The sequence below is a fragment of the Mytilus californianus genome, unplaced genomic scaffold (genome assembly GCF_021869535.1).
Source record: "Mytilus californianus isolate M0D057914Y unplaced genomic scaffold, xbMytCali1.0.p SCAF_7, whole genome shotgun sequence".
NCBI lineage: Eukaryota > Metazoa > Mollusca > Bivalvia > Mytilida > Mytilidae > Mytilus > Mytilus californianus.
The window spans coordinates 26,717,270-26,733,729 of NW_026262723.1; the positions used below are offsets into that span (position 1 = coordinate 26,717,270).

A 16,460-nucleotide genomic window follows, 5' to 3' on the forward strand; every position below is an offset into this window, starting at 1 on the left:
TTTTTCCTAAAAATTCCAATTTGATGAAAAACTACTAAAACTAATATAAAAAAAATGTCTGACTCAGACAAAACCCCCCCCCCCCCCTTTTTGAAGTTAAATGGTTGGTCCCTAAATTCTAATTAATATTTGTTGAATGTGTCTATTTTCGCATAATAAACTACTTATTTTATTTATGTTATATGTTATTGTAGTTGCACTAAGGGCTAACCTTGACTACCCATGAAGGTCGCACGGTCGAAGTGTAATTGCATACATTAGTTATTGGACGTTTCGCTTATATATTATATATTGCACATGCTCTACACCTTTGTGCAATGAGAAAAAAAAGTTTTTGTTGTTGCTGGTTATTGAATATTCAATCTTGCGTCAACGTTCGAAACGAATACGCTACAACGATACCGCCTCGCCTCGGTTGATTAAAATTTATTCTTCAATCGTCCTTTCTACTACAATGTACTAGAATACAAATACAGGTGTACAGATAACACGAAGCGATAAAAGTATACTATATAGTCTCCTGTTATCCTGCTTCTGTTGCTAGCGAACGGTTATGTTTTTTTTTTCAATAATTTCTGTTTGTTTACACCAGAGTTCAATTTGGGTCATCATAGAAGTCCGCGTTTAAGTCATGTCGATTTCACTAGAAAAATCCATCGACGGAAGAAAAAAACTATACGTTTAAGTTCAATGCTAAATTGCAGTATAAACCCAATATTTGTACAGTGTCTGAAAAAATAAATTGTACTTGTACTGGCTACGAAACAGGAGAAAAGCTTAGCAAGCCTCGCCTTTTTTTCTCTATTTCTAAAGCTCGTCAAATAAATTTAATATTTTCCTACACTACGAATATTATATATATACAATAAACAGACATTTTTCGTTAATCCTCCGTGAAACGCTCATCGCTCATCGTGCGGGTATCGTGTATCGTGCATTCACCGTGCATTCATCGTACATTCACCGTGCGTGTATCGTGCGTGCGTGTATCGTGCGTGCGTGTATCGTGCGTGTGGTCAGTTTGAATTTTAGAAGGTCTGTATATACTGGACACAAGCATGAAGATTTATTATTTTTTTTTTGATTGACTGAAAATTTCAAAATATACTTACACGTAAAGTTACACCTTCTTGTAAACTGCTAAAACACAGTCTCAGAAAAACTGACAAGAACAGCATCAGTAGTAACAGTGAAGAAAGTTTTGAACGAGGCCGTGATATCTTCTTTGTTCGAGATAAATATGCTTCCAATGCCTGAAAAATAATGAAAAATACTTGAATTCCACTCCTTTGATTTAAATGATTAATTAATATTTCTTAAATTATTCAACAAAATCAGGCATGCCATAATCAAAGTACCTATTTACTAAATAAAAACATATATGAAATACTAAGTAATTCACCCTGGTTATACAAGCAAAGACGATACATTTCATATTCTAATATAAAGGTTTACTACGTTAAGTAACTTTAAGTACAAAAGTATAATCTTCCAATTACTTAGTAAATGTAAGAACAATTCATTCAAGTAATAATTATCTGTAATCATCCCAAGTAAACTATTTTCTTACTTTAAGTAAAAAAAAAATATAAATATTAAGTAAATTATATATATTATGGCGCATCCGGGGGAGGAGGGGTCTAGGGATTGGAACCCCCCTTTTTTCCTTTTTATGTGAAAGTATCATGGTATTCTTGGGGATGGAAACAACCCCTCCCCCCTTTTTTAAATGGCTGGATCTGCGCCTGTGTATGGTGACAGGTTAAGTACTTTGAGCTATCTTTCAGTAACTGCGAGTATTCTTTTATTTATTTTGTGATTATGTTATCTTACTTTTCTATTATAGCTAAGTGCTTTTCGTGTACTCTATGTTATTGTGTGATCTTTTACGTACGGTTGAATAGTCTAATGATTGAGATTTAAAAAAATGGAGAATGGTTGAGATCTCTTTAAACTAGTGTAACCCCGCTACATTCCCGTGTGTCTTTCGTCCAAAGTTTTTCTAACTGATGTATAAATTCATTTTTTTTATGTTTTTTTGGGGGGAGGGGGATTTGGTGTTAATAATATAATCAAATCATCTTTGATTATTTCTGCTAAGTTTAATCAACATTTGCGTAGAATCAGGACAATTTATATTTATAGCGTGGTATATTGTATATATATAGACGCATGTCTATTGTTAAAGACTGTATGTTTTCTTCTACATTTCTTTTGGAAATTTTGTTGTTTGGTTGCTGTCTCGATGACATAAACTTCACATCGCCTTCTATTTATAGACATCCGGATACCATTTGTTTTTATACTTACTATCATATCTACAGAAACGGAAATATCACAAGTATCCGGTCAATTAGGAACGACATTTTATTGAACTTTGTTACATTTTCTCAGTACACCACGTTTAACAATAGCATTGCTAGATACTTATAGCTAGATTGTATTATTTAACAAAAACACTGAACAACGTTCATCGTTTTTTTAACTGGTTGGCATAAAGGTGTCATATCGGGACAAATGAGCTGGGAAATTAGTGTGATTTCTGTCATACATCAACCAACATCAAAAATGCATATATAAGACTTACTATTTAAGCAGTGGCATAAAGTACAATACGCATGGATTTGTCACCGAATGATTAACTTTTATTCAATGGTACATTAAAACAAAGTGTATTTCAAATCATGCTTGAATGTAAAACAGTTTCAAAGGCCTGAGTGTGTGAATAATATTGAAATGTGCAATAGGCATTTTTAAAGAATATATGTAATATTACCATTGTTATAATGACAAGCACTGGAAACAATTCCGTCAGCGATGGATCACCTTCCAGAAAGCCATGTATATTAAGTGCTAACACACCCAATGTTAAAACAGCAATTAAAACCGTCAAAATCTGCAATGAAAAATACGATTAATTTGAATAGGTTCTTCTTATTTATAGAATATAATATTTAGAGAGTGATTTTTGTTACACTGCATGACGTACATCTGTTCATTATTTTCGATTAACGTTTTTTTTTTATTATTTGTTGTGCCTCTTATTCTTTGACATTTATCTGTGGCGCTGATATGCATTAAACACATCCCCGGCTTGGCCAATCCAAAGAAAAAAACATCAATAGACCAAACCAACAAACAACTCCTCCGAAACAAGAACGTACAATAGATCACAGCATCAAACCAATATATCGTGTTCACTTCTCATATTATATATTTATCGAAAAAATATACCTGCCAATTTCTTCACGGAGAAGTTTTCCACTTCTGACAAACAGACTAAAATCATGTATGATTTCCTTTATTAAACGCATTGTGTTTCATGGTGTATTGTCTGCAAGTGCTGACTTAATTTTACTACATCGTTATAAACTCATGTTCGTTTAGATTTTATATATCTTTATAATAGCAAAGGGTCTCTGTGGCGGCCTTGTTGGCCGAGTGGTCTTTGTAGTCTTACTGCTGTTTAGCTAGCATGTCGACGCTAAGATTGTGAGTTCGAATCCCGCACGTGGCAGGAGCGCTCGACTCCAATCTTAATTGACAAGGGTTGTCAGTTCTCCTTTCTCGCTTCGGGCACTCCGGTTCCTCCACTAATAACATCTGACCACCACGAAATAGCACAATAGTGCTGAAAGTGGCGTTAAACACAAATCATTCAATCAAGCACTCATTATAATAACCGTTAAAACATAAGTTGCATTTGACTTTTTGTCTGAAGACAGTCTTTTTGCGGCAACATTTATTTAGCATTTAGGACAATCTCCATCAAAATATTAAAAAAGAAATTCTAAATATTTAATTTCAAGAAACAGTAAGAGGAACAAATAATAAATGTTTTACTGTGAGTCAATTCATGTTGTGCATGGCCAAAAGATTCATTTAGATAATACATACTATTCTAAGCATTTAGGAGTAAGAACGCGGACAGGTCGACTCTTAGACAGACTAATGTGTATTGTGAACTGGCACGTTTAGATCCGGCCCAGTTTGCCGATATTGTGCAAAGCATGGTTCTCTTTCATATCACAATAACATGTTTCCGTCCTGATATGTATGTACTATTTGCCACTGGACGTTAGATACTAAACCAACAGCATAAGCATCATGCAATTAAATTTAAAACGCCTGTCTTGCTATGATTTACTACTTCTATCGTTGTATTTCGTTCCCATTATATGACTAATTATGTTTGTAATTATAATGATACTTACAGTTCCGAGAGTATTTATCCGTTTTGGAGAATTTCTCCAACCAAAATGAAAAACTCGTAGTGGTGCTCCAAGTAAAAGGAGAAAACATGGGGAAGACTGAAGCAAAGAGTTCTCAAAAAGAGACAGGTATGCTGAATCCATCGTATTCTCTGCTGAGACAAAATCCTATAAATTGTAAAATGCAAATATTGGTATATTTAGAAACCCTCACACCACAAGCCGAAACTTCCAATTATAAATTGTCTTGTTACGCTACTAGTTGTCTATGGCTCTCATCAACATATGGATTTTTGCATATTAAAAAGGGTATGACTGTGTCCGCAGATTTGTAATAAGTGGCAAATAAGAGTATTATTTTTGTAGTTATATTGTGAAATTAGTTGTAAATAAGAGCTATCTTGTCGCCGTTTTGTAGTAATAAGTATATCATTTTGTTTTTCTTTGTTGACATATTTATTTGTTTTATAGTGATTAAGATTATAACACAATGTTGACTGTTGTACCCTAATTTTTTGCATTTTTATCTATTATGTCTGTTTGTTTTGTTCACACATATCTGTCAATATAATGGAATTTTTATGCGACTGTCATACAAATGAAAGGTTTAGCTAGCTATAAAACCAGGTTTAATCCACCATTTTCTACATAGGGAAATGCCTGTACAAAGTTAGGAAATTGACAGTTGTTTTCCATTCGTTAGATGTGTTTGAGCTTTTGATTTTGCCGTTTGATGGGGCACTTTCCGTTTTATATTTTCCTTGGAATTCGGTATTTTTGTTATTTTTACTTAATGCAATTATGAGCATTATTCTGCCTGTAGTTGTTATAGTAACACGTGGCAAATATGAGAACTCTGTATGCAGTATTTTTGTAAAAATACTTTATAGTCTTCTTTTATCAGTTTTTGTAGTAATAGGTGGCTAATTCAAGTATTGTGTCTGCAGTTTTTTTTTTTTTTTTTTGCTAATAAATGGCTAATGAGAGTATAACGATTATATCCGCAATTGTTTGGTAGTGATAAATGACAAATAAGATCATGATGTCCGGGTGGGGGGGGGGGGGGGCGGGGGAGGGACGTAATTCCACAAAACTGCATGAAGAAATATCGCTAAGAGTAGCGAGGCCAACATTTTTTTTGGACCTTTCTATGTTAGACAATGATATATTTTTCAATCAAAAGGGGGCGTACGCCCTCTACGCCCTCTACTCTTGAATCCACCACTTTATAAGTGGAAAATAAGATACTTCCATAGGCAGTGATCGTTCACACTTGTTTAGTACTTAGTAATAAGTAATGTAGTAATCAGTAACAAATAATAGTATTCTGTTCGCAGTTTGGAAAGACGTCATTCGAACCCCTCCCCCTTTTTTTCTTTGTTTCTGTCGACGGAAAAAAAGTATAGATAGACATGAAGGGTTCAATTGGTCAAAGCGCTTCAAACTGCGGACAAACTATATATATATATATATATATATATCAATCCTAAATTGAGGAAAATTATATGGCCTTCCAAATACCGTTTCGATCCCTAACATCACTGAAGAGACATTAATTGTCGAAATCCGGATATGGTGTACAAATTTTTGCACCTCATGTTTGCGGTATACCATCTTCTCCGCAAGTTTATTGTTTTTTTCTGTTTGGTATTAAATTAATAATTAAGATCCATGTTACATCTCGTGATCAATTTATTTGGCAATCGTCAATGGCAGTCAGCAGGGTTTAAGAACATCAGTTGTTCGACCTGTTTGTCAAATGCGATTTGTTAAAATATACTTTTCACTTTTTTTGGTCTTTTGGAAAATGTTGTTTGTGCTGTATTTAGACCCCTCTAAAAAGAAATTTGTTTTACATGCACACGTATAAAAATTGCGGTTTTTATCCAACGCAATCATAGGTTTGAACGTTGTTTTCAATTTAGACTTGTATATATATATATATATATATATATATGAACGCCTAAAAAGTGTACACAACAACACCAATAACAAAAAAAAGGAACTATAAATGTAATTATTTATAAATATTTCGGATAACAGATATCCTTCATCAGTAAATATGATTGTGATGTTGAATGAATCATATATCAGTCTACTTAGATTAAACTATAACAATCTTGAAATTTATACAATAAAAAAGTCAAACCGAACATCAGGTAAGACGCTTGCACAATTCTAGATATGTGTTAAACACGACATAGGTTATATGACTAATTACAACAGAGAGTTCAAATATATGCTTTAAATAAAAATATTAATGTGCGATATGAACTAGCACAATTCTAAAGCTTTAACGGTGACGACAGTTATGATGTTACAAGAACGATTGCGTCAATAAGAATTCCAAATAAACAGCACTGAACGATCTAAATTTGTAAATATTTCAAATTTGACAACGGTAGAGTAGTTACAACAGAGTCTGCGTATTTAAACATCGCAAACAAACGGCCGTTAAAATATGATAATAAAATTTGACTAAGGTTAACTAGTTGAACGTGGCTTGGTACTTTTACATCCCTCAAAAAATTAAGCAATTTAAATTGGTATATTCAACAGATTTTAGAGATGAGTAAGGTAAAGAAATAGAAACAGAGACTGTAATAATAAGCAATATAACCCAAATGTGAAGCACTGCATGGAGTAGAACTACATCTTTTCATTTATCCCATTTGGTGCCAAAGTTGTTAATTTTCTTATCCAAAATCTTTCCCGAGTGAGTCTATCCTCCCTAGACCAAGCAGAGTTGTGGTCAATGATTGTAATGGTCAGTCGATTGAGATCTGCCTTAGTGTGGCCAGGGGATCTCAAATGTCGACTGAGAGGGAGGTCTGGCTTGCATTTGTAGTCGCTACGATGACCGTTCATATATATATATGTATATATGTAATGTTTCATGGAAATTATCTTCCAAATAAGTCATATTAACTCTTTTAAGTTATAATAGCCAAAATGGAATATAACTTTTGGTCAGCGACTGTTCCAGCTAGAAAATTAAAAAAGATGCTCGATTGATTGCTACCTCTGAAAAGTTGACAACCAAAGTTGATGAGTTTTGTGTAATCATATGCACTTTGCATTATTTGACCTTGAATAGAGCAAAATTTTGCACAGTAAAATTCAGTAAAATCATATCCCATTTGGGGTAATACTTGTATATTCTAAAAGAAATATTATTACCCATTCGGGAGATAATCCCCAACCTGTTGTATTTAAAATACGAAGCGTGAAATTCTTTAAACAAAGACATATATTATTAGCTCAACAAAAATGTAAAGTAATTCAATGTTCAATTAATCTTATCTATTTATAAATTTTACAAATCATACCTGCATTTTCACAATCCACAGACAGAAATGGACAACACGGCCGATAGACCAACTAAAAACTATCTACCATAACCTGCTACTAGCTATATATATATATATATATATAGATAGATCGATCAAACATGAACACTAGCTGACAGTCGAAATTTTAATTCCAAAATATACAAAGAACGACAATTTAAACGACCATAGCAATGTTATGTTGATTTTTTACTTTCATGTTATAATGTACATGGAACAGGTCAAGAATTAAGGACATGAACAATATTGATTATTTGTGGATTTAAATATACTGAGAATCCAATAAAACACAACACCAACTTTCTGTTTGATAAAATTTGTTTTCAATAATAGGTAAATCAGGTGTCTTTTATATTTTCTTTTGTATCTTTGATTTGCTGTTTCGTTGAAATTTTCTTGTATTATGAATAAACAAATATATTAACTATTACTTTCCACAATTACTGTTTTGAACACTGCAATAAAGTACAATGATTTTTTTTTTCTTGTAAAGTTTTCGTTAAACAAAGTCCTATGTTCGTTACAAATGTCCCTTCCGAAACATTAAACAGTTAAATAAATTGTACACGCTATATTTATCTAACACATTATATGTGTTATTTCATTGTCTAAAAAAAGTGACATTTTTCATATGTTCAGTATATACAATGCCATTTAATACACATTGATGTCCATTTAAAGGATTATGTAATACACACCCACAATAGGTTAAAGTGTTAAGAATGGTTATTACCCTTATATTTACTGTAGTAAAAACGAATTCTTTAATTTCGAAATCGCACTTCTTAAGCCTTTAATTAAAGCCTTTCACATCTCCTGCATGGATCTATCGGTTTGATAATGGGATTTCCCTTATCAACAATATTTTTAATATTACGTGTATTTTTACGGGTTTTTTTTTCTGACAGAAACATTTTAGGATCACTGGTGTTGATAACAAAGAAAAATAGGTTGATTAACAATTATATAATAATGTCACCAAGTCAGGAACCTCTGGCCTTTGTTAGTCTTGTATGTTTTTTTAAATTTTGGCTCATTTATATGTTTCGGAGTTTAGTGTGATGTCCATTTTCGCTGAACTAGTATACATTATTGTTTGGGGGCCAGCTGACGCCCGCCTCCGGGTGCGGTATTTTCTTGCTTTGTTGAAGATCCATTGGTGGCATTGGGCTCTTTTCTGCTCTTTGATCTGGTTGTTGTCTCTTTGACACATTCCCCGTTTCCATTCTCAATTTTAACACTATAATAATGTTACATGTAAGCATGCATTGAATAGCTAGTTTTTTCCTATGCTTGATAATAGAAAGTCCGCGGATCATAAGATTTGTCTCAATTATCAGGTGTTTTGCATAAAATTGTAAAACATCTAGTGCGAGTCCTAAAATGAGTAGTTTTTAATTTTCGAATAACTTAAAGGCAAGTGACCAAGTTCAAAAGACTTCTCATTGTGCCGACTCTAAGGGTGACTGTAAAAATATGGTCATTTTTGGACTTCTATCGACCGAGAGTAAAACCCTTGCTTAAGCGGGGCATCCGTTTGACTGTGGGTTGTACGAATACGCAGCCACGTCGTGTCAGAATGTGGACGTTAATTTCGATGCCTCGTGAAGAGGGTACCACGATCTCTGAAAGTTGAGAACCCTTACAACAATTCTTTGAGGGGTTCGAAGATGGCCCGTTGCAATTCTAAATTTCTAAATCTGTCCTTATCCAATATCGCCTCATTTTCTAGCAGCATTACTTATTATTTACCACCATTCAATCTTGTCGACCTCTATTACAGGACCTACCTATCCATTTTATTGTTAATTTGATCTCTTTCTGAACATGCATGAAATGCTTGCCACTGGACGTAAAGCAAACAACAATTAATATCCATGATTATAAAATGTTTAATATTTTCCGGAAATCTGCTACATGTATTTGATTTATCTCATTGTAGTTGTGTGGTTTTCATGAACAAATTAAATTTGTCTTGTTTTACAAGCTAACCGGGAAAGGACTTTATACCTTGGGACAGACTTAATATCTAGGCGGACATCAAAATCGAGAAATATGGGACTTAAGAGCTGTTCAGGGTGTTGTCAAAATATCGGTCACAACTTCTTGTCTCAATTTTTGTACGTGCGACTATTACTTTCATTGCATCATATGATTTTACAATGGTTCTGTTTTTATATCTGGATAACTCAGTCTATTATCAATTCTATTTTGACGTTCTTCTTTCGCTTTGGAAACAAAGCCATGTTGTAATTCGAATAATACAGAGGCTGCACGTGATTGACGTAAAATTAAAATTACAACGTCAGTTGTATTTTAAACAACGCCGGAGATCAAAATGGACATTTGTGTTGGTGTCGCTCGATTGGAAATTAAATAAAATCATTCTAAAAGTAAGTTCACATGTTCATTTTTTATCGTGAAACGGTTGATTTTCTATATTTTTTTGAATTCGTGAAATCAAAATGACTGCCTTTCGAACGTTTTATGTATTATAGGTCCGCTTCAGAAGATGAAAGTCCTAAATTTTCCTATTAGAATCGAAATAACGCTCGATATAAAGATATTGACAAATATAATGCCTATCCATGTTAAAACGAGCATAGAACATGGCATGAAAGAATTATTTCTTAAATCTAAACTTTGAACTCACTTTCATGAAGAGCAAGTATTCACGACCTAATGCAGTTTAAATCCAGTGTAACCCCATTCATATTGTATAATTCTGTTTATTCGAATTCTCAGCGTCAAGTTGAATGTTTGTCTCCCTTTAAACGATCTCCAATAAAGAATGTATATATTATATATTGGAAAGGAGAAAAATTCAATAAATACAACTTAATTTCAAGCCGACTAGCATGGGTTATGTATTGGATTTGCTCATTGTTGCAGGCCGTACGTTGACCTATAGTCGTTAACCTCTGCGTCATTTGGTCTTAGCATAGTGGAAAATTGTCTCACTGGCTATCATACCACAGCTTCTTCTTTCTATAATAGAAAACTTACATGTCATGGGGGACCCCGCTTGTACATTTTTGTATGAGGCACAGAAATTATTAATTATAATACTGATGCAAACAAAGCAAAAAATTTCAATGCGTAGTGTAGAGGCTGCTACGCTCTCTGAAATTAAAAACCCTTACAGCAACTCTGAGGGGTTCGTAGGTGGCCTGTTGCAATGCTAAACTTCTGTACCTAACTTATGTCGCCTCATTTTTAGCTGCAGTCCAAATTTCACAACATTTAAACGCGGTCGACCCCCATTACAGTACCTACCTATTGAATTTATTGTTAATTTGATCTCGACCTGAAGATGCATGAGATGTTTGTCACTGGACGTAAAGCAAACAACGATCAATCATTTTCATAATTAGAAATCTGCTACTGTGTAACATTTATCGATTTATCGATCTCATTGTCGTTTTGTGGTTTTCTTGAACAAATTGATTTGTCTTGTTTTACAAGCTAACCTGGAAGGGACTTTATACCTTTCAACATAATGTCGAGTCAGACATTTTGACGTCAAAGAAAAGATCTGGTCAAAATCGTAATATGGTCAGGTTGGTGACGAAATATCGGTCACAACTTCTTGTCTCAATGTTTTTCGTCCGACTATACTTTCATTGCATCATATGATTTTACAATGGTTCTGTTTGTATATCTTAAATCCGCTGGAATGGGAATTTTCTTATGGATAACTCAGTCTATTATCAAATAATGTCAAATAACGTTGTACTTTGACCTATAATGGTTTACTTTTACAAATAGTGACTTAGATGGAGAATTGTCTCATTGGCACTCATACCACATCTTCTTATATCTATTGAACTCACTTTTATGAAGAGGAAGTATTCAAGCTAATGCACTCTATACATGTACGCTGTTCAATTGTAGGATGCGTTTTAAACCCCACTATAATCCCATTCATACTGTAATTCTGTTTATTTGGCATCTCTCCTTTTACACGATCTCCAATAAAGAATGCATATATATATATATAGAGCCTAGGTGGTCGAGTGGTCTAGCGCGTCGGGCATAGAGCAAAGCGATTTGGTGCCACGATATCTCAGTAGCATGAGTTCGAATCCCAGCCAGGGAAGAACAAAAAAATTGCTTCCGCAAATTTACAGATCTAACATTGTGGGCTGTTGTTTAGACGAATTATATATATATAACAACAAATCGAGATATATATATAAGAAAGTCTAAATTGAAAACAACGTTCAAACCTATGATTGCGTTGGACAAAAACCGCAATTTTTATACGTGTGCATGCAAAACAAATTGCTTTCCATAATATATATATATATATTATGGAAAGAAAGAAAATTAGAAAAAAAAAAAACGCATTTAAATTTTAAGCCAACTAGTATAGGTAATGGTTTATCTCATTTTTGCAGGCCGTACGGGGACCTATAGTCGTTAACTCCTACGTCATTTGGTCTCTGCATGGTGGAGAGTTGTCTCATTGACAATTATACCACATCTTCCTATTTTTATATAGCAAACGATCATGTCATGAAGGAAACCGCTTGCACATCTTTGTATGTTGCACAGAAATAATTTATTAATACCAAAGCAATACATGCACATGAGGTATTAATATTGATTTTGTTATCAGTAAATTAAAACCAAAATAAATATTATTTTTATTTACATATGCACATTCATGGCTCTATAATCTGTCGACACCTGTATCTTGGCATTGCACAAGGTCATGTTTTTCTATGACTGTTGACGACGTCTTTACACTAAATCTATTGGAGGTTGGATGTAAACTGATTGATATTTTAGTCTTAGATGCATGATTTTTTTTTGTTAGTTGTTATTGGTTTTGAACTAGCTGTCAGTAACTGCAAGTTCTCCATAGGCCGTACGGTGACCTAATGGCTGTTAATTTCTGTGCTATGGCCGCTTGTGGAGAGTTGTCTTATTGGCAATCATACCCAATCTTCATATCTTTATATTGATCATTTTAATAGACCAACAGTCTAAATTTTAAATGTAAAGATAGTCAGTAATTCCATATAGGGGGATCTTACCCTATATGAAATTGACCCTACCCGTATATATTATTAGTTACACGGTGTGTTAGTGACCTAATACGATATATATGGGGTCAGTAAATTCCATATGGGGTGAGAGCGAAGCTCGAATCCCCATATGGAATTTACTGACCCCATATATATCGTATTAGGTCACTAGCACACCGTGTAACGAATTTATTTTGCCGACTATCTTCACATGTAGTATTTAGACTAGCGGCCTATCAAAGTGATTAAGTCTTCAATACTTAGTATTTAGAACCTACCTCCATTTGTCTATACAAATATAAATGGCAACAATAACAACTTGTTACCTTTAAATGTGTTTTATGAATTTATTTCAATCGTTTATCATCAATTTCTTCGTCTGTTGAAACCTTTCAGATTTTTCCTCAACACCGTGTTATTTTTATAAAGGGACGTAACACCACTACTAACCGTGTATAGAAATAAGCCCCGCCTGCTAACCTAATATGAAATATACACGGTCTCCACGCGGTTTGTTTTAACCAATCATATTCCTAGAAATGTATAGGAGGTAAGATAAATATATAGTATTAGGTTACTAGCACACTTGTCTGTGTAACTAATGATCCATTATTTTATTGTAGTAGTATTTTTGGATGGATATACTTTTTTATGGTCCTGGGTGGCCGAGTGGCTTTCTGTTGCCGGGTGTTACCTTTCCTCGTCAGTTTTTATACGCCCGTCAAATTTTTGACGGGACGTATTATGGTATACAAATGTCCGGCGTCCGTCCGTCTGTCTGTCCGTCTGTCCGTCCGTCTGTCTGTCCGGCGTAAACATGTCGCACCGTAACTTGAGAATGACTTATCCAAATTTCATGAAACTTAACATAGTTGTTTCTTATGATGGTCAAACGATCTGTATACTTTTTGGTGAAAATAAGATTAAAACTTTTTGAGTTACGGGACTTAGTAACTAAAACAGGTGTGTGGTTTTTTTTTTCACATGTCGCGCCGTATCTCAAAAACAATTTATGATTATTGCTTAAAACTTTACACACTTCTTAGTTATATCACTACAAAAGTCAAAAAGTCTGAAAAGACCAGTTTTAGTCTGAATTTGCATGAATTTTTACTCGACATTCTTAATTTGTCTGAATAATTTTTAAAAATTCTTGACATAGTATGAATTTGTCTAATAAGGTTCTTGATTTTTCTTGACAAGTGTCTTGACAGTATGAACATTGTCTTAAAATTTCTCGACACTTCCTGTATCATCTGATAAGAGTCTGGATTAGTCTCGACCAATTCTTGACTGTCTTAAATTTGTCTCGATCTGTCTTGACATATTCTTGACATTCTTAATAATGTCTGAATATGTCTCGACATATTCTTGACATTCTAAATAATGTCTGAATATGTCTCGACACATTCTTGACAGTCTTAAATATGTCTTGACACTATCTCAACAGTATAAATTTCGCCTGAAATGTAATCAGACTTATTCTGCACTGTTTATGACATTCTATTGCTGTTATTTACTCCTTTTTATTATGGTTAAACTAAACTTTGAAGAATCAAGGATTAATTGGTATAGTAAGATACCCTTTTGGTGCAACTAAGTTGGAATACCCTGAATAATCCCCCATGTAGTTTAATTTTGATTTATTTTTATTAAACATTTAAGTAATTGTTTTCACTTGGAATATAAGTCGAAGGTATTGACAAACAGCATTTAGATTTTTGCCGTTCGCAAAACTGTCAGTCAAATTTGCTTTACTAAAATAGGTGTCTTGTATCTCTTTTGGACCCCACAATTCATCTTTTGGGTTTGTGTGGCTAAAAAAAGAGGGGGGGGGCTTTCGTTTAGGTCAAAGAATTTGTTCCCATCTTGATTCAAAAACCTTATTCATTTTTTAGAACAACCCAAAAACATTTTTTATTCAAATTTGAGTGTTGAATTTTATAATTTTTTATCAAAAATATATATTTGTGATAACTCCTTCCTGAAAAGAAAAAAATGTTTAGATCTATATTATGCATGTCTGTTTGAGAACCATTTCATAAGACCGATGATTTCTATATTGATGGGACCCATTATAAATACATTTTTTTTATTATTCCTGGAGTAGATAATAATTTTCTTTTAATCTTTGGGAATTATTCAATTTGTTTTTATGTTAAAATAATTAACTTCATAGTTTTGATGAAGAAAATCCATTTCAATTCAATTTTTTTTCATCAAAATAATGATTTTCATTTTCATCTATAAACAAACTTTTTAAATTGTAGTGGCATGGTCGGTCAACTGATAAGTTGTATGGCTGATTACAGGTAAAGCAATAACTTCTATTTGACAGTTGCGTGTACTCTGGGGTGTGGAATACCTTAATTTTATGGGGAACATCCTGTCCATGTGTAATTAATACTTAATATATTCCAACAGATGACATTACACAAATTTTTCTTCTGTTAAATTAAATGAATGATTTGTATATCATAATAATTTGCTATTTATATAAACCACATTTTGGTATAATAATTATTTACCATATCAACATTGAATATTATGAATGTAGAATGAAATATGTCTACAGTATGATTGGTTTGAATCATTTAATTTATAAGATTTAGGAATCAAAATTTGTAATTATTTAAAAACCCACATTGAAATTGTTTTATATCAACACACCCACATTTGAATTATTTTATACTTTAGATTTCATAGCCATATTTGCATTTGTAAAAATATTTATATACCCAAATTTTCAATGATTTTACATGCCCAACTTTTATTTTTGTTGTAAAGAAGTGTAACTTGAAACAACAGTATATCATATAAAGAGAAATAAAGATTAAAGTTATATCATGAATATTGGTCATGATTTGTAAAACTCAGAACTGTCAAGTAAATTTAAGACATGATTCAAAATGTTCAGAATATGTCAAGCCATACTGAGAAAAAATAAGAATGTCGAGAATATGTCGAGAAATTTCAAGACAGTATTCAAATGTCAAGAATTTGTCAAGAAATTTTAAGACCATATTCAGAATGTCGAGAATATGTCGAGTAAATTTCATACAAATTTAATATAAATGAGAATTTGTCAAGAAAAATTAAGACACAAGTCATACTTTTGGAGAATGTCGAGTAAAAGTTCATGCAAATTAAGACAAAAACTGGTCTTTTCAGACTTTTAGACTTTTGTAGTGTATTAATCTTAAGATCTGTATACTTTTTGGTGATGATTCAAAATTTTATTTTAGAGATATTGAGTATTTTGTTAAAAAAGGGGGAGGGGTTTTTCACATGCCGCGCCGTATCTCAAAAACAGTTTATGATTATTGCTTAAAACTTTACACACTTCTTAGTTATATTAACCTTAAGATCTGTATACTTTTTGGTGATGATTCAAAATTTTATTTTTGAGTTATTGAGTATTTTGTAAAAAAAAGGGGGAGGGGTTTTTCACATGTCGCGCCGTATCTCAAAAACGATTTATGATTATTGCTAAAAATTTTACACACTTCTTAGTTATATTAAATTAAAGATCTGTATACTTTTTGGTTTTGATTCAAAATTTTATTTAAGAGATATTGAGTTTTTTGTAAAAAAAAAAGGGGTTTTCGCATGTCACGCCGTATGTCAGAAACTATTTATGCTTATTGCATAAAAATTCACACACAAGACGACGGGCGTATCATGCGCTCATGGCGCAGCTGTTTATTATCTAGCGTCGTAACACAGTGTACAATATACATGGTATATAAGGCATGAAGGAATATTACAGATCAGCTGAATTATCTATCGTAGAGGATCTTACAAATTAATGTAGGATACAGTCACAGAAATAATTATATTATAAGTACGTCTGAACCAGTGACAAC

At 33.0% G+C, this 16,460-nt stretch overlaps 1 protein-coding gene across 6 annotated transcripts in view; it reads right to left on the reverse strand.

Annotated features, from left to right (window-relative positions):
- Nucleotides 1–7,764, reverse strand: part of LOC127707424 (multidrug resistance-associated protein 1-like) — a 63,874-nt gene extending 56,110 nt beyond the window's left edge. For 4 of the 6 annotated variants that reach the window (XM_052211935.1, XM_052211934.1, XM_052211933.1 and 1 more), the window contains exons 1-4: nucleotides 7,541–7,763; nucleotides 4,215–4,379; nucleotides 2,777–2,896; nucleotides 1,113–1,253 (exon numbers count right to left, since the gene is read on the reverse strand). In XM_052211935.1, coding sequence (XP_052067895.1) covers nucleotides 1,113–1,253; nucleotides 2,777–2,896; nucleotides 4,215–4,379; nucleotides 7,541–7,546 — 432 coding nt within the window. In that variant the 5' untranslated portion in view covers nucleotides 7,547–7,763. Of the gene's footprint in view, nucleotides 1–1,112; nucleotides 1,254–2,776; nucleotides 2,897–4,214; nucleotides 4,380–7,540 lie in introns of all 6 variants that reach the window. The other 2 variants (XM_052211932.1, XM_052211931.1) reach the window with 2 other exon arrangements.
- Between the last annotated feature and the right edge of the window lie 8,696 nt (nucleotides 7,765–16,460).